The sequence below is a fragment of the Muscardinus avellanarius genome (genome assembly GCF_963383645.1).
Source record: "Muscardinus avellanarius genome assembly, chromosome: 3".
In the NCBI taxonomy this organism is placed as follows: Eukaryota; Metazoa; Chordata; class Mammalia; order Rodentia; family Gliridae; genus Muscardinus; species Muscardinus avellanarius.
This window is the reverse complement of record NC_137788.1, coordinates 145,213,251-145,237,620: the sequence shown is the minus strand read 5'-3', so window position 1 is coordinate 145,237,620 and position 24,370 is coordinate 145,213,251. Positions and strand designations below refer to the sequence as shown.

The window sequence follows — 24,370 nt, the reverse complement described above, 5'->3', positions numbered from 1 at the left end:
TCTGAACTCTTTCTCCTAAGGCTATAATTCCAACTAAAATGAAATGTGAAAATATCAGAATGGTGTTTTTGCCTATGGTCTGTAATGGTTTAAATTCAACCATCGTGTTGATCCCAATTACTCTCATATTAACGCAAGACTAAAGTGTGTACAGATTCTCCCTTCGCATAGCACTTACTTAAAAATAAACCAACATAACCGGGCGTGGTGGTGCACGCTTGTAATCCCCGCGCTTGGGAGGCGGAGACAGGAGGATCGCGCAGGTTCAAAGCTAGTTACGCTGGCTTAGGAGACCCTGTTTCCAAATAAAAAATATAAAAATATAGGTCTGGGAATGTAGCCCACAGGTAGCAGGGCTTCCAGGAACCCAAGTACCACCAAAATAAATAAATAAACCAACATTAGACCATGAAAAAAGCAGGCTTGTAAGTAGTAATCTTACATTATGTTAGAAATGAAAATGATCATTTACAGAGTTCTCCCATAGCTGTGTGTGACACCTCCTTTGGGCTCATGTTAGCCCCGCAATACTGGCAGGGCGGAGGTAACAGTCTAAAGAAGTCATTGAGAAACAGAATCTAACGACCACTTCAAAGTGAGTCAGAACCAGGGTCCTCACTCCCAAACACCAGTCAAAACAGTAGCCATGGTAGAAAGATTGGGTACCTGAAATAGTGTTCTACTACCGTGCCGTGTTTGATGGCATACTGTCTAAAAATAAGGTGATAAGAACCAAAGTTTCTGGAGGTGCTTAAAACATAATATTAAAACACGTTTTATTGTGCTCTCTGTGTCAGTGCAAAACTGTCACATTTCAGTAATTTTATATAAAATAATGGATAATGGATACTAACTCCCATTTTTGCATTCTTTATTATCTTCAAGCCTTGCCCTTTATACACAGGGCTACAGACACTGGGCTTTCTTTTACTTTACATTTTTGAATGCAGTTTGCACCTTTTTAGCCTTTAGGGATTGTTATGAGACCCAAACCAAACAGCAGGTATTCAATTGGTTTGTAAACTGTAAAGTACTTTTAAAATGCAGGTTTTATATTTATCTTGTTCTTTGTGCTGAGAAAGACAGAGAGAGAGAGAGAGAGAGAGAGAGAGAGAGAGAGAGAGAGAGAGAAAGAGAGAGAGAGAGGAGAGAGAGAGAGAGAAAAGAAAGAGATGAAATCTTAAAATGAAAAGGTAGAAAAAAGTCTATTTTTTTTTTTTTTTTGGTTGTACTGGGGTTCCTGGAAACCCTTCTACCTCCGGGCTACACTCCCAGACCTATTTTTTTTTATATTTTAATTTGAAAACAGGGTCTCTTTAGCCAGCATGGCTGGCTTCGAACCTGCGCGATCCTCCTGTCTCCTCCTCCCAAGCACGGGGATTACAAGCATGCACCACCACGCCCGGCAAAAGTCTAATTTTTTTAATCCTAGAATTCTGAACACAGTTATGCAATGAAATTTTAGAAGTGTAATAAACCTTGAAACTTAGTGGTTCTCAAACCTTTTGGTCTTAGGACCCTTTAAATTTAAAAATGATTGATTGAAGAACCCAAGTAATTCTTGTTCCTGTGAGGTATATCTATTAGTTTTTAGCTTAGAAATTAAAACCAAGAAACATTTAGAATATCTCTGATAGTCCAGTTCAAAAAAAACAATAGCAAGCCCATTACAAGCTATTACAAATAACAAACTTTTTAAAAAGCAATACCCCAAATTATTGGCAACTTTCTGTCTTTGAAATTTTCTTTAGTATCTGACGTAGAGACATTTTTAGCAGGGTATGGTAGCATCTGTCTGTGTTCTCAGCTACTGGAGAGAGTGAGGTAGAAGGATCAAAAGTTTAAGGCCACCGTGGGTAACTTGGCAATACACTGTCTCAGCATAGGAAATAAAAGAGGCTGGGGTATAGCTAAGTGGCAGAGTACTTGCCTAGCATATGTGAGGCTCTTGGTTCAATACCCACTATAACCAAAAACATAAAATAATCACATATATACATGGATCTTATAAATGCTTCCTCATCTGTTTATTTGAAATACAAGGTAAAAAAAAGTTTGCCTCATACAGATAAAAAAGAATATTTTAATACACTTTTCAGAAGCTGCCCGTGGTGGCGGCGCAGACTTGTAATCCCATCATTTGGGAGGCTGAGACTGGAGGATCGCAGTTCACGGACAGCCTCAGCTACTTAGCAAGGCCCTTCACAACTCAGTGAGACCCTGTTTCAAAAATTAAAAAAGACGAAAATAGGGCTGGGGATGTAGCTTGGAGGTACAGTGCGCCGGATTCAATCCCCAGTACCACAAAAAAATAAAATAAAAATTAATACCCTTTCGGATAATTGTGGATATTCTCCTTTAATACTAAAACTTGATAAATGGTAGTTTCTCAGAATTAGTTGGAATGTAGAATCTGAAATCACATTTATGAAATACTGGCCTTAGCCAGGCTTGGTGATGCATGTTTGTACTTGGGTGGATGAAACAGGAGGATCTCAGGTTTGAGGTCAGCCTCGGCATATCAGTGAGACTCTATTTCAAAATAAAAAATAGATAAATAAAAATGTTTAGGGTTATAACTTAGAATAGAATGCCCTGGGTTCAATTCCTAGGACCACACACCCCCCAAAATAAAAGGCTGGCCTCTGTTCAGTAAAACTCTATTGGTTTATCTTACACTCAATAGATTTTTCATCCATGCATGATTTCATAACACCATTCATTGTTGGCTCATTAAGTTATATGGATCTTCCAAATGTTAACATATTTCATTTCATAATATAAAATGCACATATTCTTCAATATTATCATCAAAAAAGCTTAAGTTTTGGGAAGCTGTCAATCTCACTAAAGTGGATACTAGTTTCCCAAAATTCTATTTTTCACTCAAAAGCTCAAATTTTATCATTGGCAAATACTATCAGTTGTTCCCCTAGAGCTGGCCAGCTCGTTTTGTTCATTAAAAATATCCAGACATGGTGGGGCACACCTGCGACCCCAGTAGTTGGAAGGCTCAGACAGAAGGATCACAAGTTTGAGGCTAGCCTCAGTACCAGAGGGAGCTTCTTAGCAACCTAGTGAGACCCTGTTTCAAAATAAAAATAAAAATGGCTTGGAGTATAGCTCAGAGGTAGAATGCCCATGGGTTCAATTCCCGTTGCCATAATAAATACATGTAGAGGTTTTGATATGGTATCTCCTGCACAGATGTGCTTCTGCATACTTGAGAGGTCAAAACTGAAGCAGTTCCATCTATCTAATAAGAGTTTTGATTAAAAAATTTAAGAGACTCGGATCCATTTTTATTTTCATAGTTTTTTCTCTGATATGTACCCAGTTATTTCCAATTTATGTTTAAGTTTCTTTATGTAACAAAGGCTCTCACCCTTGAGATATTTTTTTTAAATTTCATGAAGAGTTTCAGCTGAAGTGCTTCAGACATGGGATCATGTTTCTGAGACCCTCTGTGCAAGGACAGAAAGCCATGCAGGTGCAGAACACGGTTTGGATGCCCGCTGAGTAGTGGCAGCAGAAAGGGAGTCTGTGGGTGTGCTGCTAGCAGTGCCGTTCATAGAAAAGCCAGCTGTGCTGTCACTTTAGGTCAACAGTGAGGCTGAACAGCAGCGGCCCAGGTCAGACCTGCCAGGAACCCCACCTGCTGCCTCTCGAGCCCAAGACTGACCCAGCTTCAATACCTCTGTCGCCCCAGTTGGCAGATAAGGTTCAGGGGTGCTCAGTGACCTCAGGTCCCTGTGGCTTCTCATGCACACATCACTCATTTAGCCCGTCCCCAATTCCCACCCTATTCCCTCCCCCTCCCTCCTTCTCACATTTGGCTTAATGATTGACTTTGATATGTTTGTGAATGTATACTGTGGAATTTCACAGTGAAAATGGACATGGTTCTGACTCCGGCCCCACTGACAGCAAGGCCACCTGTGGTCCTGAAACCTGCAATACATCTGTGGGATTGTGGGATTGAACCCAGGAGCATTCTACCTCTGAATTACACCTCCAGCCCTATATTTTATTCTTTAATTTGAAGCAGGGTCTCCCTAAGTAGCTGAGGCTGGCGGAAAACCTGCGATCCTCCCCTATCTCAGTCTCCCAAGTACTGGGATTACAAGTGTGGGCCGTTATACCTGGCAATATCCATGGTTCTGACTCCTGCCCAATGTGTGGGCTTTGTGTACCCAAAACCCCACCCTCTCTACCTCTAGTCTTCCATTGCTCTGGTCTATCTAATCATTTACACACTTAGTCATTAAAGGTTTGAGGGACTTGCTATATCCAGCTACCGTACCAAGCACTGGGAATGGATGGCTGTGAATAAGATATGGCCCTAACTTTAAAAAGATCACAATCTAGTGGAAAGAAATATACATATATATAAATATACATATATGTTTACCTATATATAACAAATATGCTTATTTGTTATATACATATGTAACAAATAAATATATGAACCAAAAAAGAAAGAGTCCAGAGGGGACTGAAGGTGTTGGGAATTACATTTGATCCAGGGCTCAGTGAGTGTAGGGTGAGGTTTTCCAAAAAGGGAGATGGCCATTTCAGGTAGAATGAGTAATATATACAGTCAGTATGATGACAGATCATGGAATGTTACAGAAACAGGTACGTTATGGCTGATGCATAGGGTGAGAGATAGGAAATGACAAGGAATGAAGAAGTGGCCCAGCTCAGTTCGTGAAGAAACGCAGTGCTGAGAGGTCAGGCTAGAGCTGGACGCAGGGACGTTCAGCTGTAATCTCAGTACTTGGCAGGCTAAGACAGGATAATCACAGGTTCATGGCCAACCTCAGCACCTCACCATGGTCCTCCCCAAATAAGTGAGACTCTGATCAAAAATAAATAAAATAAAATGTAAAATAGTGCTGAGGGTGTAGCTTGGGGGTAGAATGCCACTGGGTTCCAACCCAGGTGAAACACACACACACACACACACACACACACACACACACACACACAATCAGAATAGTCCATATTGCTAAAAAAATTTATAAAGTGGAATGGGTAAATAAATAATACATATAAAGCTAATCCAGATTTAGAAGCAGATGCAAACCGTTAAGAAAACAAAATAATAAAAGTAGAACAAATACTCTTTTTTGCTTCTCTGAATAATTATATAGTTAGTATATACTTGATCACCTCTGGTTCTTAAAGTGGGCTTTGTATGTCAGTTTCTAGGAATAGCAATAACTGGGAAATGATAAGGAACTCGTGCAGTTCATCTCCAACTCTTAACTGCATGGTCCAAACCCAACGTACACCGCAGCCTGAGCAGGGTAACCTTGACCATCTTCACACAGCGGTGGTGAGGTAGTGACTCCCTGTGGAACAGCCCTCACCAAAGCCTGCCGGTGCCACAGTGAAGAGCCGCACCTGCAGCTTGTTAGGATATGGTAGAAAATGAGGGTTTTATATCCAGCAAGTTCAAAGAGTTGCTATTTTTTTTAAATGTGGTAGAGTAAGCATCCAGTCCATCTAGAAAAGTCTGCTCTCATGTGAGATGAGATGGGCTGCCTGGGCGCCCAGGTTTCATCCAGATATAACTGTTCTACAAACCTAAGGCAAGAGGACAGACTTTCCTACGCTCCTGGTCTACATTTTTCTGTCTATAGACAGGATGCTGGATTAGACCATCTTTTGGGATCCCTGCTAACACAAGGCCTATAATTTTGTTTTTCTTTCTCTGTAACTTTCTGTGGCCCTAGAGGAGTTAAATATGGTCCTTGAGCTGGGTGGTGTACATCTGTAATCCCAGTATTGAGAGGCTGAGACAGGAGGATCATAGGTTCAAAGCCAGCCTCAGCAACTTAATGAAACCCTCAACAACTTAGTGAAACCCTGTTTCAAAATAAAATAGGGCTGTGGCAGGGATGTAACTCAGAGGTAGAATGACCTTGGGTTCAATCCCCAGTACCAAAAAAGAAAAAAAAATGTTGCTTGAATGCAGACTCCTTTTAACTATTCTACAGGATAATTTTGGATGGAACCGGGAGACTACAGATACGAAATCCTACAAGGAAAGAACAAGGGATCTATGCATGTTCGGTGGCTACTCCCCTCGGTTCAGACGTGGAGAGTTCTTCTGTGCTGTATGCAGGTAATGCCCATGGTTGAGACCTACAGTGTCTACTTTTGTTTTCAGTATTAAACTCCAGAGCATCAGTGCTCAAACCTGAGCTGCATCACTGTCACTAGAGGGCTCCTTGACACAGGTTGCTGGACTCCACCTCTGCCTCAGGATTGGGATGAGTCTGAGAACTGGCTGTGTGTGTGTGTGTGTGTGTGTGTGTGTGTGTGTGTGTGTGTGTGTGTTTGGTACTATGAACTGAACCCAGAGGCACTCTACCTCAAAGCTACACCCACAGCCATATATTGTTTTTTTTTATTTTGAAACAAGGTCTTGCTATGTTGCTGAGGGCCTCACTAAGTCTCTGAGGTTGGCCTTGAACCTGTGATCCTCCTTTCTCAGCTCCTCAGTACTGGGATTATAGGTGCGCATCGCTGCACCTGGCTTGAGGACTGACATTTTTAATATGCTCATGGGATAGGCTGGAGCTGCTGGCCAAGGACTGCGCTCTGGAGACTCTGTTCTAGTGCTCATGGTCAGTGAACTGGGGATTAATGAGGCAGAGTTCATTGGTGGTGTTATTATTATGTGGTTTCCTTTTTTTTTTAAAGTTCTACCAGTCAAGGAAAGAGATTAGTGATCCTTTAGAGGTGGCATGAGTCTCCCGGTAGCATGCCTGCTGATCCTGTTATGGTTTCACATTAGTGTATGTTTTCACAGGAACTGGACCATGTCATTTGGATATTACAATGTGATTTTTTATCATGAAGGGACACATTTATTTATTTATTTATTTATTTTTAATTTTATTTATTTTTTTTTTTGGTGGTACTGGGGTTCCTGGAAGCCCTTCTACCTCCGGGCTACACTCCCACGGGCTACACTCCCAGACCTATTTTTTAAATACTTTTTTTATGTGGAAACAGGGTCTCTTAAGCCAGCATGGCTGGCTTCGAACCTGCGCGATCCTCTCGTCTCCGCCTCCCAAACGCGGGGATTACAAGCGTGCGCCACCACGCCCGGCCAGTATTTTTATTTTTGAAACAGCATCGCACTGAGTTGCAAAGGGCCTCACTAAGTAGCTGAGGCTGTCTGAACTACGATCTTCAGTCTCTGCCTCCTGAATGCTGGGATTACAAGTGTGCACCACCACGCCCGGCTGAAGAGACACTTTTAGATGGTAAAGTTCTATGCAGTGCTTCCTTGTGGCAAGCTCCCATTCTGGGACTAAACAGTAAAGGCAGAGAGCTGTTTCCACTCCTTGCTGTGAGGTCTCTGGAGTCTGCGGCTCAAGTGGACTAGGATGAGAAGGGGACCATGTCAGGGAGCGGAGTCCAGCATCTGGTCATCTCCATGTGGAGCTGTGTGGTAGGCACTTTATTCACATTTGCTCACTAAGGAGGCTGGACCTGTTGATCTTAAAAGTATAGTGTGAAGGTTCTGAGCCCTTTCTCTGGCCTCCTTCCCAAGGCAGAGCCTTCGGGCTTTGGTTTTTCTCTTGGATTCTTCTGTCCTGTGAACATAACCCTCTCCCCAGAGGCATCAGTTCCAAGGCAGGAAAGACTAGCCCTCCTTCAGATCTCATGTTTCCCCATACGCCCACACCGCAATAACCCAAATTCCTGGTTGAGCTGGTGTGAGGTTCTCAGGAGCCTGAGGGTAAGTGGTCATAACCAAAGCCCCTCCCAGCCAAAGCATCCCATCTCGTCACTTCTCAGGACAGACAGATTTCCCTCACCTGTGCGTCTAGGAAGAGTAAAACAATTGGTGCCCAAACCATTTCTCAATTCTCTTTCCCAGGGTACATGTTACCAGGCTGGCTATCTGAACGTCATTGTTCTCTCATGCAGTGACTGTGTGGCTATAAACAGGTTGGGAAGTACAGTCTTTCCCATCCTCCCTCCCCCAGGAGCTCATGCAGGATCATTAGAGCAGGGAGCTGTTGTCATAGTGCTACCTGCCGGAGCAGTTTTCTGTGGGATGTTCCCTCAGGGATGCTGCCTGCCCTGATCCCATGTGTACTGAGACCTATGACAACCAACCTTTACGGATTGCCACACCCACCACCCTGTGCAGTCGTGGTGTCTCCCAGCAGCCCCAGCTCTTAATTCCCATTGTCCATCTTAGGTATAAAAAGTGTTTCCTGGCCGGGCGTGGTGACGCACGCTTATAATCCCCAAGCTTGGGAGCCTGAGACAGGAGGATCGCACAGGTTCAAAGCCAGCCTCAGCTGGCTTAAGAGACCCTGTTTCCAAATAAAAATATAAAATAGGTCTGGGAGTGTCGCCCGGAGGTAGAAGGCCCCTGGGTTCCATCCCCAGGACCACCAAAAAAAAAAAAAAAAGCGTTTCCTGAATGCATTAGTAAATTAATCTGCTAACCATCAAAAACTAAGGAAGTAAAAATCTTCGGCTGGATTCTTGACTCTTTATAACTTTGTTTTTATCATTTTTCCATGAAGGTTTAATGCAGGTATTTGCTTCATATTAATTAAAATGCTATGTTTGAGCTTTTCTTGCAGACAGCTTACTTGTAATGACATCATCTAGTCTCAGAAATGGGCCACTTAAGATGTTTTCTCCTTTGAGACTTCTTGCAGTATAGACAGGTGTAAATAATATTTTAGGTAGGACTCTGTAGCAGCTTTTCTGTTTTAAGTTGAGTTTAAGTAGGGTAAGAAGACTCTGAACCATATTTGGGTAAGAAAAGTGCAAGTTAGAAGGAATCTAAGAGAGCTATCTCAGTTCTTTTATGGGATTCCAACTAAAGTCCAAGAGGAAGATTTTGCTCAAGTGTACATACATATAGTTTAAAGAGACTCTACAAATATTACGGTCTCTGGCCTACCTGGTCTATCTCCAGTTTAGCGTTGCATGGATGCTGCAGCCTAGTGTTATTCTGGAATGGACATGTCAGCCTGGCTCTGTATTTTCTATACACAGAAAAACTTTATAAGGAATGTTTTAGGCACCAGGTTTATATTGATTGTTTGTTTGGTTGTTTTTTTTGGTGGTACTAGGCGTGGAACCCAGGGGCTTTTCTACCTCTGGGCTGTACTCCCAGACCTATTTTATACTTTATTTAGAAACAGGGTCTCACTAAGTTGCTGAGAGCCTCACTAAGTAGCTGAGGCTGGCTTCGAACCCACGTGATTCTCCTGTCTCAGCCTCCCAAGCACTAGGATTATAAGCGTACGCCACCAGGCCTGGCTACCAGGTTTGTATTGAAAATCCCTCCTGCACTGATGATCTTTGTGGTTATCAAGACATGGGTACCTCTAATCTTCTTAGCCAGAAGCATCAAGTGTGGTAAATTCTTAATGGAATGAAACCTTGTCTTATTCTTAGTGCAATATAACAAGGTTTCTAGAGGTTTCCCCAGCTAGGATAACTCTTGCCAAGGGATGGCAAGGTGCATCAGGACCTTTGGCCCAGTCTCATCAGCCCCTACCCCAATATCTCACATCCCTCCTTCCAGAAAATGCCAAGTGGTCACAAGCCTTGGTGTGTTTTGGTCCTGCTTCAACTCATTCAGGGTTGCATTGCAGAGATAATATTCATGTCTCATTTCTTCTTTGCTTCTTCTGATCTTCTGAATTCTTTTCAAATTTTTAAAGAATTACCCTTACTTTTTTTTTTATAAAACCAAAATATCCAGTGGGCAACTGATTTGTACAGACTGAAGTATGGTTTACAAAGGGTAAAGGCCTGAACCTAACATGCCTTCCTGTTCCCTTTGAATTAAGAGGCACCTGTCATCTTGTCTACTAAAAGAAACATCACCAAGCCAGAACGCAGCCATCTGTCCGTTGTGGTGGGAGGCACTGTGGAGGTGGCCCTTGGAGCAAACGTGACGATCCAATGTCCTGTGAAAGGTAAGAGTTAGCATTTGCAGTGGGAAGGTGAGTGGTAAGTCCATTGCCAGGAGCTGACAGCTGGTGCCATAATGCCCCAGGCCTCACCTGATAGGCTGAACAGCCGGATTCCCAGCACACAGACACTGTGCAAAAGATGAATCTGTAGATATGAAGCCACAGGTGTCTAAAGTTTCTGTGTCCTTCCACCTACAAAAGATTCTGAAAAACAGATCTAATTTCCATTGAGAAAAAACTCAACTTTAATATTATATTAAATATTTCTCTTCCCCAGGTGTTTAGAACCAGGCTTTTGGGGAGATTAATCATTGAGAGAATTAGATGATTTGCCGTCCTAACTCAGGGAACACTTTCCTGGAAACTGAGTTAGGGGAAGGAGGGCTCCAGCAAAGGCCATTAGACCCAGCTCCCTTACCAGGCCCACTACCTGGTCCTACAAGGAGCCTGTCTCCCAGCCCTCCGTAATCTTCAGCCCTGCTTATGAATTGTCCCTTTGCTCTTCTTTAGCTGGTAGTCTTCCCCTGGGAACTCAAACCCTGGGGACTCAGCAGGGGTTCCTTCCTTTTCAAAATAAGCCACCTCTGCAGGAACTACAATCATTTTCAATGATGTGCCATTTTAAACAAACCATAGTGAATTTAGTGTTTTCTTACGGGCTGAAGCCATGGCCAGCTTAGCTTTCTCGAGAGACTATTCTTTTTAAAGACAGATGGTGAGGTTGATAGAGGGCCAGAAAGCATAGGTTTTACAGACAGTTTTGTGACTACTTAGCACACATTCATAGGTGAGGCACATGTCTTTCTTACCCTCATTTCTAAAACAATACACTCAGTGTAGGTGTAGAAGAAGTGACGTTGGTCATCACTGAATGCAGCCCTTCCTTTTATACACAAGCACATTATAGCACAAGGTACAAAGTCAAATACTGCCTTACAAACTATATTTTCATACTGAAAATTGGGATTTCTGTCAATTGGTGGCATATAAAGTTTTTATTTTTTTTTGTTTTTATTTTTTATTTTTGGTGGTACTGGGGTTCCTGGAAACCCTTCTACCTCTGGGCTACACTCCCAGACCTATTTTTATATTTTTATTTGGAAACAGGGTCTCTTAAGCCAGCAGGCTGGCTTTGAACATGTGCGATCCTCCTGTCTCTGCCTCCCAAGTGTGGGGATTACAAGCGTGCACCACCACGCCCGTCTTTATTTTTGTTTTTTAAAAATGTCTTTCACTAAACATTTTATTGCGAACTCATTTTTGTAGATCTCATAGCACATATCCTAGCTTCCAGACAAATTCATAATCCTTTATTACAGCAAAATATATTTTATTCAAACTATGTAGCATAGATATCAATAGTAATTATCAATAGCAATTATTAGAGGGGTCCTAATAAATCTATTAAATAATAAATCCTGAAAATTAACATATATGTGTGTGTGTGTGTGTGTGTGTGTGTGTGTGTGTGTGTAATTTTTTTTTTGATGGTACTAGGGTTCCTGAAAGCCCTCCTACCTCCGGGCTACATTCCCAGACCTACTTTATATTTTTTATTTATTTGGAAACAGGGTCTCTTAAGCCAGCGAAGCTGACTACGAACCTGCGCGATCCTCCTGTCTCTGCCTCCCAAGCGCGGGGATTACAAGCGTGTACCACTACGCCCGGCCTGAAAATTAATATATTTTGAAAGGTTAAAAGTTTCAGGTTGTAAATATTATTTGCTCTTAAAATATATATATTAAAAAAAAATACCAAGGAGGTGAGGTAGGGTTTAAACTGAACTCTCTCTGCCACCTTCTGGCAAGAAAAGAAAGTTTTTCTGGCAAAATGATCAGTAAATATCAAGGGCCGCATGTCTAATTTTTCTCCTAATAGTGCAAAGAACAACTTCTCCACACCACATAATAATCAAAATAACCAACATGGAGGTCAAGGAGAGAATCTTAAATGCACCAAGTGCAAAAGGACAAGTGATATTAAGGAAGAAAACAACAAGAATCACTACGCACTTCTCAGCTTTTAACTAGGGCTAAATCGTAGAAGAAATAAGAAGAGAAATTTTAAAAATCCCAAGATTAAACAAAGATAGAGAAACAACATACCAAAATCTACGAGAAACTTGGAAATTAATTTTAAGAGAAAAATTTATGACATTGAGTGCTCACATAAGAAAAACAGATAACAAATAAATGACCTAAGAATACACCTGAAGGTTCTCAACAATAATAACAAAACAGGAATACATTAATCCCAAAGCCAATAGAAGGCAGGGAATAATTCACATCGGAGCAGAAATCAATGAAATAGAGAACAATAGCAACAACAAAACAACACAAAATATTAACAAAACAAAACACTGGTTTTTAAAAGAAAGACAATATTGAAACTCTTAGCCAGCCTATTGTAAAGAAAAAGAGAATCAATTCAAATTATTAAAATAAGAAATGAAAAAAGAGACATCACCATAGACAGCAGGGAAAATCAGAGAATCACCAGAAAAAACTAATTTGAAAATTTATACTCCAATAAACTAGAAACCATAGAAGAAAATGACCGATTTATAGACATGTGCAACCTACCTACATTGGAGCAAGAAGAAACCCTAATTCACCAATAGCAAGCAGAGAGAGAAACTGCAATAAAAAAAAAAAGCCTTGCATCAAAGAAAAAGAAAAGTTCGGGTCCAGATAAATTCTCAGCTGAATTCCATAAAACCTAGAACTAAACACAATCCTTCACAAAATATTCTGTGAAATACAAAGAAAGAGAGAGTTCTTTTAAACTCCTCCTATGAAGCAAGTATCACTTTAATACCCAAACTGAAGAAAGATCCCTCAAAAATAAATTACAGACCAATATCCTTGATGAACATAATGCAAAAATTCTAAACAGATTACTAGTAATATGCATCCAAAACCATATCAAGAAAATTTTATACCATGGCCAAGTTGGTTGCATTCCAGGGATGCAAGGCTGGTTCAACATACACAGATCAATACGTGTAATTCATCACATAAATAGAACTAAGGACAAAAATCACATGACCATCTCAATAGATGCTGAGAAAGCATATGACAATATCCAAAACACATTCATGTTCAAAAAAAAAAAAAAACACTGCAGAAAATTGGAGGAATTAGAAGGAATTTAGATTAACATCATGAAGGAAATATATAATAAACCCAAAGCCAACATCATATTGAACGGGGAAAAATGGCAAGAATTCTCTTTAAAATCAGGAACAAGACAATGATGCCTACTATTACGGCTCCTTTTAAATATACTTGAAACTCTAGCCAGAGTGATAAGGCAAGAGAAGGAATTCAAAGGAATACAAATAAGAAACAAAAAACAGATTATCTCTATTTGCAGATTATGATTCTATACTTAGAAGACCCCAAAACGGAACCAAAAGATTTATAGAACTAATTTAAAATTCAGCAAAAAAAGCAAGATACAAAACCAGTGTCCAAAAATTAATAGCTCTTTTATACACCAATTATGAATCCACTGATAAAGAAATCCAGAAAACAATTCCATTCACAATACCTCAAAATCAATAAAATACCTAGGATTAAATCTTAAAAAGGAGGTAAAAGACCTCTACAATTAAAATTACAAAACACTAAAGAAATTGAAGGAGATTCTAGAAGATGGGGCGATCTCCCATGCTCTTAGATAGGCAGACTAAATATTATCAAAATGCCTAGTCTACCAAAAGTAATCTACAGATTCAATGTAATTTCTATTAAGATATAAGTGTCATTCTTCACAGATCTAGAAATATCAATTGCAAATTTCATATGGAAAAACAAAAGACTCAAAATAACCTACACAATTCTCAGCAATAAGAACAATGTAGAAAGTATCACAGTACCTGTCTTCAGATTATACTAGAGCTATGGTAATAGAAACAGTATGGTCGGGCGTGGTTGTGCACACTTGTAATCCCCGCACTTGGGAGGCAGAGACAGGAGGATTGCGAATGTTCAAAGCCTGCCTCGCTGGCTTAAGAGACCCTGTTTCCAAATTTAAAAAAAAAAAAAAATATCCGGGCGTGGTGGCGCACACTTGTAATCCCCACACTTGGGAGGTTGAGACAGGAAGATCGCACAGGTTCAAAGCCAGGCTCAGCTACTTAGTGGGGCTCTCAGCAACTTAATGAGACCCTGTTTCCAAATAAAAATATAAAATAGGTCTGGGAGTATAGCCCAGAGGTAGAAGGCCTCTGGGGTCTACCCCCAGTACCACCAAAAAAAAAAAATTATATATATATATATATATATATATATATATATGTGTGTGTGTGTGTGTGTGTATATATATATATATGTGTGTGTGTGTGTGTGTGTGTGTATGTGTGTGTGTATATATATATATATATATATTTGTCTGGGAGTGTAGCCCAGAGGTAGAAGGGTTTCCAGGAACACCAGTACCAAAAAAAAAAAAAAAAGGAACCAGTTTAAACAGTATGGTATTGGTATAAAAACAGACACATAGAACAATGAAATGGAACAGAAGATGTAGAAACAAATCCACACACTTATAGCCAGTTGATTTTTAACAGAGGTGCTCAAAGATGTTGAGGAAAAGACAGCCTTTCAACAAATGGTGTTGGAAAAACTCGCTATCTACTTGTTAAAAAAATAGAATTAAACCCCAACCTCTTACCCTGAACAGGAGTCAATTCAATATGGATCAAAGATGTGGAAATTAGACCAGAGACTTTGAAACAACTAGAGGAAGGTATAGGACCAACACTCCAACATATAGGCGTAGGTAGAAAATTCCTCAATTGAGACCTCCAAAGCTCAGGAAATTTAAAAAGGAATTAATAAATGAGATAGCATTAAATTACAAAATTTCTGTTATTCAAAGTAAGCCATCAAGAGTCTAAAGAGAGAGCCTACATAATAGGATAAGATCTTTACCAGCTACTCTGACTGAAGACTAATATCTAGAATATACAAAGAGCTTAAAATACTTAATACTAAAAATGTCATCTTATCGAAAAGTAGCAATTAAACTGAATAGGCATTTCTCAAAAGAAATAAAAATGGTCAATAAATATATGAAAAAAATGTTCAATGTCATTAGCAATCAGGGAGATAGAAATCAGAACTGCACAGATCCCATTTAACCCAAATTAGAATGGCAGTCATCAAGAATCCAAACAACAATAAAGGCTGGCTAGGATATAGGGAAATAGGAAATCTTATATACTGATGGTGGGATTGCAAATTAATGCAGCTGCTATGGAGATCGCTTTGAAGATTCTACAAAAAATCCCGGGAATGGATCCATCAGATGATCCAGCTATACCACTCTTGGGTATCTTTCCAAAGGAACCGAAATCAGAAAATCATAGTAATATTTGCATATCCATGTTCACAGTAGCACAACTTACAATAGCCAAATTATGGAATGAACCTAGGTGCCCATCAACAGATGAATGCATTGCAAAATAAGGGCATCTGCACACAATGCAATTCTACTGAGCAATGAAGAAGAACAAAACCATGTCATTTTCAGGAAAATGGAGGGACCTGGAGGATATTATGTTAAGTGAGATTAGTCAGTCACAGAAAATGAAGGGCCATTTATTTCCTCTCAAATGCAGAAGCTAGGAAGTAATTAGAATACCAGAGGGGCCTTAGACAATGGAGGAGGAACCAGGGGAGCAGTGGAAGGGGTCTCAGAGAGAAGGAGTGGAAGGAGATTAGTGAAGGAAACACTTCCACTGACATTGTACACATAGGTGAAATTAGCAGTGCCAACCTCAGTATCATGTGGGGAGGGGAGAGTAAGGAGCGAGTGGTAGGAGGCTCACCAAGTGCTGTGTATATGTACAACGTTATCACTATAACTACATTATCATGTGGAACTACATTGCACTGGTAAAAGCATATTTCATAGAAGACGTGACAGTTGTAAAAAATTATCCTAACATTAACGGTGAAGTTTTAAAACATATCCATTAAAACTGGGGAGGAGACGCCCTTTATCGTTGTAGCTGTTTAACACTACTTTAAATGCACTAGTCAGTGTGATCAAATCCATCTTTCTATCCACTCAGCAAGTGTCCAGTGGTTCTTTAGTGTGCAGGGATGAATGAGATTTCATTTCCGCAGCTGTATAGACCAAGGAATTAAACATAGAAATGTTTATAGAGTGCATCAGAACCTTAAAAGAGATGCTAGTTAAGGCTTCTGACGAGTTAGAGAAGGTCTACCTACAGAAGAGATGAATTGCAACCAGCCCATTTACAGCAAAAGTAAAGAGCATTGTAATGCAAACAGTGTGTATGTAAAAGCATAGAAATGCAAGATGGCCTGGCTTATTACAAAACCACAGCAGACCTGTGTGGCTTGAAACAGAGGATATCAGGTGGTCTTGGAAGTATACATTGAGGCCAGATTGTTAAGGCCTTTTTTTTTTCTTCAGTACTGGGGATGGAACCCAGGGGCATTCTACTCTGAGCTACACCCCCATCCCTCTTTTTTATTCTTTATTTTGAAACAGGATCTCCCTAAGTTGTAAAGAGCCTCACTAAGTAGCTGAGGCTGGCTGTGAACCTGTGATCCTCCTGTCTCAGCCTCCCAGGTACTGGGATTACAAGTGTGTGCCACCACGCCCAGCTTGTTAAGGCCTCTTAATGCCCTGCCACAATACTTGGTCTTCATTTTGTTGGCAGTGAGGAGGCAAGAGAAGTTTAATCAGGATAACAGTGTGGGTCAATCTGTATTATAGATTGTTTTAGATTTAGCATTCCACCGTCAATATGGATGAATTCAAGGAGAAAGGAACTGTAAAAAGCCATAAATTAAACTCAACCAAATTTTCTCAGTAGTCATTTATTTGATTGTTGAGCCTAAAGCCTGTCAGTCACTCAAGATACTGGATTAAGATCTCACGCCTCTGATTTACCCAGGAGAGAGTGTAGATATATATGACAGCTAGCAATCGATGCACCATTAGTCAAGGAATTATGACACCAGTGTCCCCAATCCAGGGCTAGATGGTAACATTTGAATGCTAAGTTTAGCATGGAGAGTAGATGTGCTGCAAAAACTAAGGAGTATGTGCCAAGAGGAACCATCTAAGTGAAGAGCAAACTGGAAAACTACCAAGACTCATCACAGATAACAACTAACTTGAGTACCTAATGTTTGTCAGCTTGATTAGCCTCTAATGTGAATATTATTTTCATGTTGCTTATAAGGAAGTGGACTGAGGTCCATGTAGTTATGCATTCTTTTTTCTTTAAATAGTGTTATTGGTGTAGTATAATTGTACATCATAGTGAGATTGAAAGTGATACAAGCATACCAGTGCTTAGCACTTGGTGTCTTTTGCTCCCTATACAAACCTGCCCTTCTTTCCTCTCTCCCCACACATCATGGTAGTGAGACTGGCAGTAGTACCATTATGTATAGACTTGTCTTTGTAATCAGTGTGTCAGCTAAGATTTACACCCTAGTCTGTGTGACTCCAAAGGACCTGGGCAGAGAAGGAAATATCTGCGTTGGAGATAGCAGAACGGGAGCCACGCAGAAGGTCTGACTGGAGAGAAGAGTGTCAAGGCGGAGGTGTGAAGAAGAACCTAGCAAGTGTCACAGTTTTGGGATGGGAGGCAGGAGGCTCAGGAATGGGAAACATGCCAGATTCCGAACTCAGCTGGAGAGCTGGCCCATGCAGTAGGTTCTAGGATTCAGGTCAAGGGCACTCTGAGGTGCCCTTCTGTGTTAGACGAGGTTCTACCCACAGCCCTAAGTCTGGCCCACATGACAGAGGCCCCATTGAACATGTGGCCCCCACCGCCTCAGAAATGGAGAAAAATGTGGTAAATTGTTCTTTGATTCTATACCCAACAGATTTTTATTACCATATTTCTGATGTTAAGACTCCTTTAGATGGACCTAGGAGTATAGTTCAGTGGTAGAACACTTGCTTAGCATTCATAATGCCTAGGTTTGATCCCCAGCATTAGACAAAAATAAGTGAATAAATAAGTAAATAAAGACTCCTTTAGCCAACGTAAATATTAATATTAGTGTAATGGCTCTGGCTGGGTCCTGCCAAGCCTACTGAACAATCACAACAGTCTGAGCCAGGAGGCAGAAGGGAGTTACCTCCTTTTTGCTCTTGGACCAAAAATATTCGTGGTGATCTTTAGAAGCCCAGGATTCAGAAGAAATTAGTTCTTTGAAGCCAGGAGTTCATGTGTGGTACCCCTGTCTGGCCTGGTTCTGTGGGCTCTTCTATCTGTTGTCCAAGCGGGAGCCAGAACAGCTAGCTGAGGGCTCCCCAGATGTGCATGCAATCTGCTTATCCACCACAGGGAGGCTTTTCTAGCCTGGCAGCAAAGGTGAAGGTTTGCACACACCTCAAACCAGCCAAATCTACTGCTCTATGGGCAAGGACTTTCTGCCCTTCAGGACACCGCTTTGGTGGCTGTCGGGCAGGGGCAGAGTGCACAGAGCACCTGTGGCAGGTGGTGCAGTGTCTACCATGCAAAATGCAGAAATGGTCAGGACCTGCCAATGCTGCTCTCCACTTAGAGTCACTTCTCAAGGAACAACTTCAGGCTTTTAATTTTAAGATAATATCTGGTGCCAGGTCTGGTGGCACATGCCGAGGGAAGTGGAAACAGAAGGATTTCAGATATGAGGCCAGCCTCAACAACTTAGGGAGCCCCTCACCAACTTAGTGAGACCCTGTCTCAAAATTAAAAATAAAAAAAGTTTGGGAGTGTAGCTCAGAGTTAAAATGCCCCTAGGCTCAATCCCCAGTACATAAATAAATAAATAAATAAATAAATAAATAAATAAATAAATAAATAAAGTTTGATATATATAGTATTTCTTTCTCATAGAATCTTTTTAATCTGTAAATGAGACCCTGAAAGACAAAAATCCAGAAGTGAATTGAGTAGAGCTCCGGGGATAACATTGGCAGAGTGAGAGAGAGTTAGCATCCCAGGCAAGAAGACCAGGTACCAGAAAGGTCAGGGATGACCAGGCCAGGGAGAGGACATGATAACACTCTCTTCCAGGTCAGAAGGAACATTTTAAATAACTTTGGGGAGGAGCTTATAATTGTGGATCTGGTGGATGGATGTTGGGACCCAGATGATTTCTAAATCTTTTTTTTTTTTTTTTTTTTTGGTGGTGCTGGGGTTCCTGGAAGCCCTTCTACCTCCGGGCTACACTCCCAGACCTATTTTTGCAGTTTTTTTATTTGGAAACAGGGTCTCCTAAGCCAGCACGCGGGGCTAGCTTCGAACCTGCGCGATCCTCCTGTCTCTGCCTCCCAAGCACGGGGATTACAAGCGTGCGCCACCACACCCGGCGATTTCTAAATCTTGAAGTAAAAAATGCTTGGGGAATCTGTCAACATCACCTTCCTAGAGAAGAGAAAGTACTTCTGTGGCTATTCAAGGGAACTCTGCAAATGGTAAAAGCCAAACCCTTGTATTTGGTCCTGGAGAGAGCATCCTTGATGGATAGTCCTTCATCAAGAAGCACAGAGAGTATATTTCTAGAAAGGATATAAGAGTATGCAGCTAACTCAGAGAAAGGAACCTTCCTTATAAAACTTTCTGTGCTGTGCAGGTCGGCCTGGTACTTGAGAAGAATACATCCTTTATTCTAGGAGCTTTAAGATATTTCCCCTGATGCTGAAACCTTGAACTGTCGTTGATTTGTTGCATTTATTAGTGGCAATTCCCTCTGAGGTTCTCCTGTTCTGTGCTCAACTTGCCTCTTATCTTATAAATTGTCGACATCATTTCTTCATGATCCCCTGGAGGTAATATATGGTAGCTTCAACCTCTGCTTGTCAGATGTGGTCAGGGTGTTGGTGGGGGGAGAATATTGTGTGAGCATTGAATAAATGGTGGAAAGAAACACACAAAACCCCTCAGGGATAATGTATGCTTATATAAAGACTCAGCCTCTTAGGGCAGTCAAGCTGGGCCAAGGATTTTATAGCGAAGATTTTATCCTGACCTTTTGAGGATGAGAAAAATTTGTCTTTAAACACTATTTTAAAGATACCCCAGGGGTGCGGACTTTTTGCCACACATGTCTTGCAGCCCCTTCAGGTCTGAACGTTTTTCCACAACACTTGCCTTCCAAAAATGATTTCAGCATTGTGGAAATAGAACATTGAATATTTCGGAACTGCAAGTCTTGCGGGAAATAGCCCGTCTTTGAGGTTAGATAAATAAGGTTAAACTATTCCCGACACTTTATAGCTGTTTTGACAGAGCAAACACTTGTAAATTTTGAAAGGCGGTGAAGAGCAGTAGTAGGAAGAATCCTGTGTGCATTCCCTCTGGCCTCTTCAGTTCTTTGCAAGATCTTCAGATGCATATGATGTCGCTAGGTCCTGAGGCCCAGGGTCAGCTTCCTTCCTTGGCACTAGGGACTTTTCTCTCTCCTTTTGCATCTAAGAACTTGCCATTCTTTGTTTTGCCTTTTGAAGTTCCTACCATATTTTAAATATCACTAACTATGCAAACTCAAGGCCATGCCCTCCCCATACTGAGGCTGATTGTCTCTGACCCCATCAGTTCCAGAGTTTGCACATTCCACAGTTTTTGGCCCTGAAGTGGCACCGTTCCCTGGGGTTTTCCCTGGCCTGGGCCCTCTCACTTTGGGCTCCAGCTGTCCCATCTCTTTTGTCCTTGGTCAGGCAGGATGCAGAACTCAGCTCCTTAACTGGTCACCATTTAGAGGAAGACACCCATTAATACCAAGCATTTGGCAAATGCATTCAGCAAGGCTGCAGATTCAGGAACCACAGCAAAGGTATCCTGGTACCTGGCCATCCCTGACCCCAATCCTTCTAACCTCCTGCCCTTACTCCCAATCTCATGGATTGAGATAGTATCTGCAAGTTCTTTCCCTATTATGAAGTTCTTGCCTACAAAGACACGTGTCCAAAGCTTCCAAGATGTTCTGAAGGAAAAGGTTTCACCCTCTTTAGAAAACAGCTAGAGTTACATATTGCAAAACAATTTCCCTGACCTTTGGCTTGTTCTGATTGAAATTCCTTCAGCAAGCCTTCGAGTGTGTGCTCCTGGGCACTCCTGAGATGAATGTGGCTGTTTTATGGATGGGCCTTTGTGTGAAGTCAGAGGTCCTTACACTGTCTTATTAGATTGCTGGAGAAGGAGGCAGATTCCTGAGAGGAATCTCACTCTTACCCTCCTGAAAGCCTAGCAGCAGAAAGGGCTGATGCTGAGACTTCCAGCAAAGCTATGGCAGGGGAACTAGCAGAGGGCTGACAAGGTCGTTTTGCAGAAGACGTGCTGGATAGGAGATTTCTTGATTACCACGGGGTATAGGGAGCTTGGGAATGGGTGGGTGACTGCCAGAGGAGCATTTATTTGTCCCCGACACCTAGTAATATCAGAAAAAGCATGAGGAACATAAAGCGACTAGAAAGTAACAGAGCATCAGAATTATTCATGGCCAACAGGATTAGGGGCACACACTTATAATATTTGAGAACCTCTTAGTACTTGAGAGGCTGAGACAGGAGGATTGTAGGTTGGAGGCCAGCCTCAGCAGTTTAGTGAAAACCCCTGCCACTTAGCAAGATCCATTTAAAAATAAAAAAAATCCAAAGGGCTGAGGACATAGCTCAGAGGTAGAATGTCTTGGGTTCAATCCCCAGTAACTAACACACATACACACACACACACACACACACACACACACACACACACAAGCACACACACACATACACACACACACGAATAATTTGTGGTAAAAATGGACCCATTCAAGAGTCACTTTGAGGTGGTTTCAGTTTTTATTTTTAAATCTGCTGAACAATAAGTTCTAGTAAGATGAAAACCAGGCTCCTGGAGTTGCATTGTTCACACAACAGTCCTCACCAGCCCAGCTCTAGAATCCTGAAGTGGGGGTTCCTGTAGAGCACCCCGACATGGAAGCCAGCTCCCCTTGTGGAGTTACCTGAGGCACGTCCTGTAAGCTGAGCAGAAGGGGCTCTGGCCTCCCTTCAAAGCCTACCTACGGCAGCAGAGCCAGGGCACTGTGGGCAGCAGGTGCCAGATCAGGGCAAAGCCAGAGAAAGCACCTGCGTAACCACTGTCTGCTTCACAATGAAGTCCTTCACTTGAGGTCTGGCTCAGGTGAGTCCCAGCATCTGTGCCAGCAAGGGGCAGAAGTGCAAGAGAACATTTCCTGAGGCTGAGGGTAGCTGAGTCCCACAACAGGAGAATTCCTTTCTAGACTGAGGACACTTTCAATCCAATGGGTTTTTACTGGGCATGCCTGTGTTTCTACATCCCCAGCCCTGGCAACAAACAGCTTCCAAAAAGATGGAAGGCTGATGATGATATCATGCAAATGTACTCATGTCAGGGGAAGAAGTCCAGTAGGCATCATGAGGATCGTGTGGCCAGCCCAGTGTCTCAGAGGCTTCTCATGAGGGGTGAGCAGGGCAGCAAAGAGGAGACTGGCATGCTGAGAAGGTAGGAACATTCCAGGATGACGCTTCTACTTTGAGGTCCCAAAGCTCAGAGGAAGGAGTTGGTGAGGCTGCATTCCTGCCAGGAGATGCTGGGAGTACATCTGCTTCAAGTTTCTTTCAGCTATCGTCTGGATTTAGTTCCTTGTCATTGGAGGGCTGAAGTCTCTTGGCCACTCCTGGCTCTCAGAGGCCATCTGCACGCCTGGGCTCGCAGCCTTCTTCACCTTCAAAATCAGCAGTGATGGATCCTGTCTTTTGTGTATGGTGACTCTCTGGACTCCTCCCCTACCTCTCTCACCCGTTTCTCTTCCTTCGCATCTCTCTGACTACATCTCTCCTCGTCCTCTGATTTCAAGGACTTGTAGCATTATGTTGGGCCCAGCCAGATCATTTTAAGATCAGCTGGCAAGGAAGCTTAATTACATCTGCAAAAACCCTTTATACCAGTATTTAGGTTAACATTTGATTGAGTAGCCAGGGCATGAGAATCTCCAGTGACAACTTTAGGATTCTGCCCATCACACTGAGATCATACAAAGCCACAGGATTAAGGACAACGAGCTCCAGGACCACCATTTCAGACAAAGATCCTTTAAACCTCAAATATTGTACCACAGTATAATGAGGCTCCTAATCTTCTTTCAGATTCCTTTCACAGTTTAGACATTGGAACCCAAAGTGACTGTCAAGATTGTAAACTAACAGATGACAGGACAGACAGCGCCTTCCCCCACACGTTCCCCCTCCTTGAGTGCAGATGGCCTTTTTTACCTGGAGTTTTGGGGTGATGAATCTGTGCCAGCATCAGTCTTTGGTTTCTACAAGTGTGTGGGGGGATTTGCAGGGGTAGAGTTTTCTCTAGAGTAGCATGGTAACTGCCCTATGAGACCTGAGTAGCCAGCTTGATGAGATGCAGGGCTAGACCTGAAGTCAAAGGCTTCCCAGCCTCCATAGCTGGGATCTGGAGCTAGCAGCAACCCCCTTCAACCTCCAAAATAGGGAGAGCTGTGAGGATCAGTGACTCCCCCAGGCTCCTGGAACACTTCGTGCCTACTCTAAGGGGCCTTGCTTGTGTCAGGATCATAGCAACAACATGTTTCTTTTTGTCCAGAATTGTCCTATATCTTTGGTGTCCTCTCTAGCCAGAGCACCGGGAGAAGAGGTCAGCTTCAAACCTACCTGGTTCCGACTCGGGCATCATCTGAGGCTTCCTCAGCTCATCTGAACTCTTAGAGACTCGGTCTTAAATGCTGAGACGTCTCAAGACTGGGGGAAGAACTCTGTGTCCAGGGTTCCACAATAGTGCTTAAGGTCTGCATCTCACTGTGTTCACCCAGACTTGAAACTCAGTGCTTTTTTAAAGATTATTGGTGCATTGTGGTCATACATCTTAATGGAGTGCAAGATGGTAGAGGCATACATGTACACCTCACGCCATTAGCCCTTACCTAATTCCCACTCCATATCCTCCCCCTCCCTCCTTCTGTTTGGCTTAGTGATTGACTTTGATATATTTGTGAATATACATCATGTGCATTAGGTAATTTCCTTCTTCCCCTTATTTCCTCATCTATAGTTATAGGTGAGAGCATTCGATTTCTTATTTTTTGTGACTGATTCATAATGTTTTCCAGTTCCATCCATTTCCCTGTAAATGACATGATTGTGTTCTTCTTTGTGGCTGAGTAGAATTCCATTGTGTGCATATCTTATAGTCTTGTAACCCATTCATCATTCCTCTGTTGATGGAGATCTTGGCTGGTTCCATAGTTTGGCAATTGTGAATTGTGCAGGTATGAACATAGATAGGCATGCATTAGTTTGGTAGTTTGGTTTCCATTATTATGGGCAGACACCCAGATCAGTGCTTCTTCTCCCTGAAA

General features: G+C 42.0%; 1 protein-coding gene across 1 annotated transcript in view; it reads left to right on the top strand.

Moving 5' to 3' along the window:
- Positions 1 to 24,370, top strand: part of LOC308260840 (endophilin-A3) — a gene marked incomplete at both ends in the record, with an annotated part of 376,419 nt that overhangs the window by 336,396 nt on the left and 15,653 nt on the right. The window contains 2 exons of the mRNA XM_080692395.1: positions 6,006 to 6,133; positions 9,849 to 9,977. Coding sequence (XP_080548521.1) covers positions 6,006 to 6,133; positions 9,849 to 9,977 — 257 coding nt within the window. The remainder of the gene's footprint in view (positions 1 to 6,005; positions 6,134 to 9,848; positions 9,978 to 24,370) is intronic.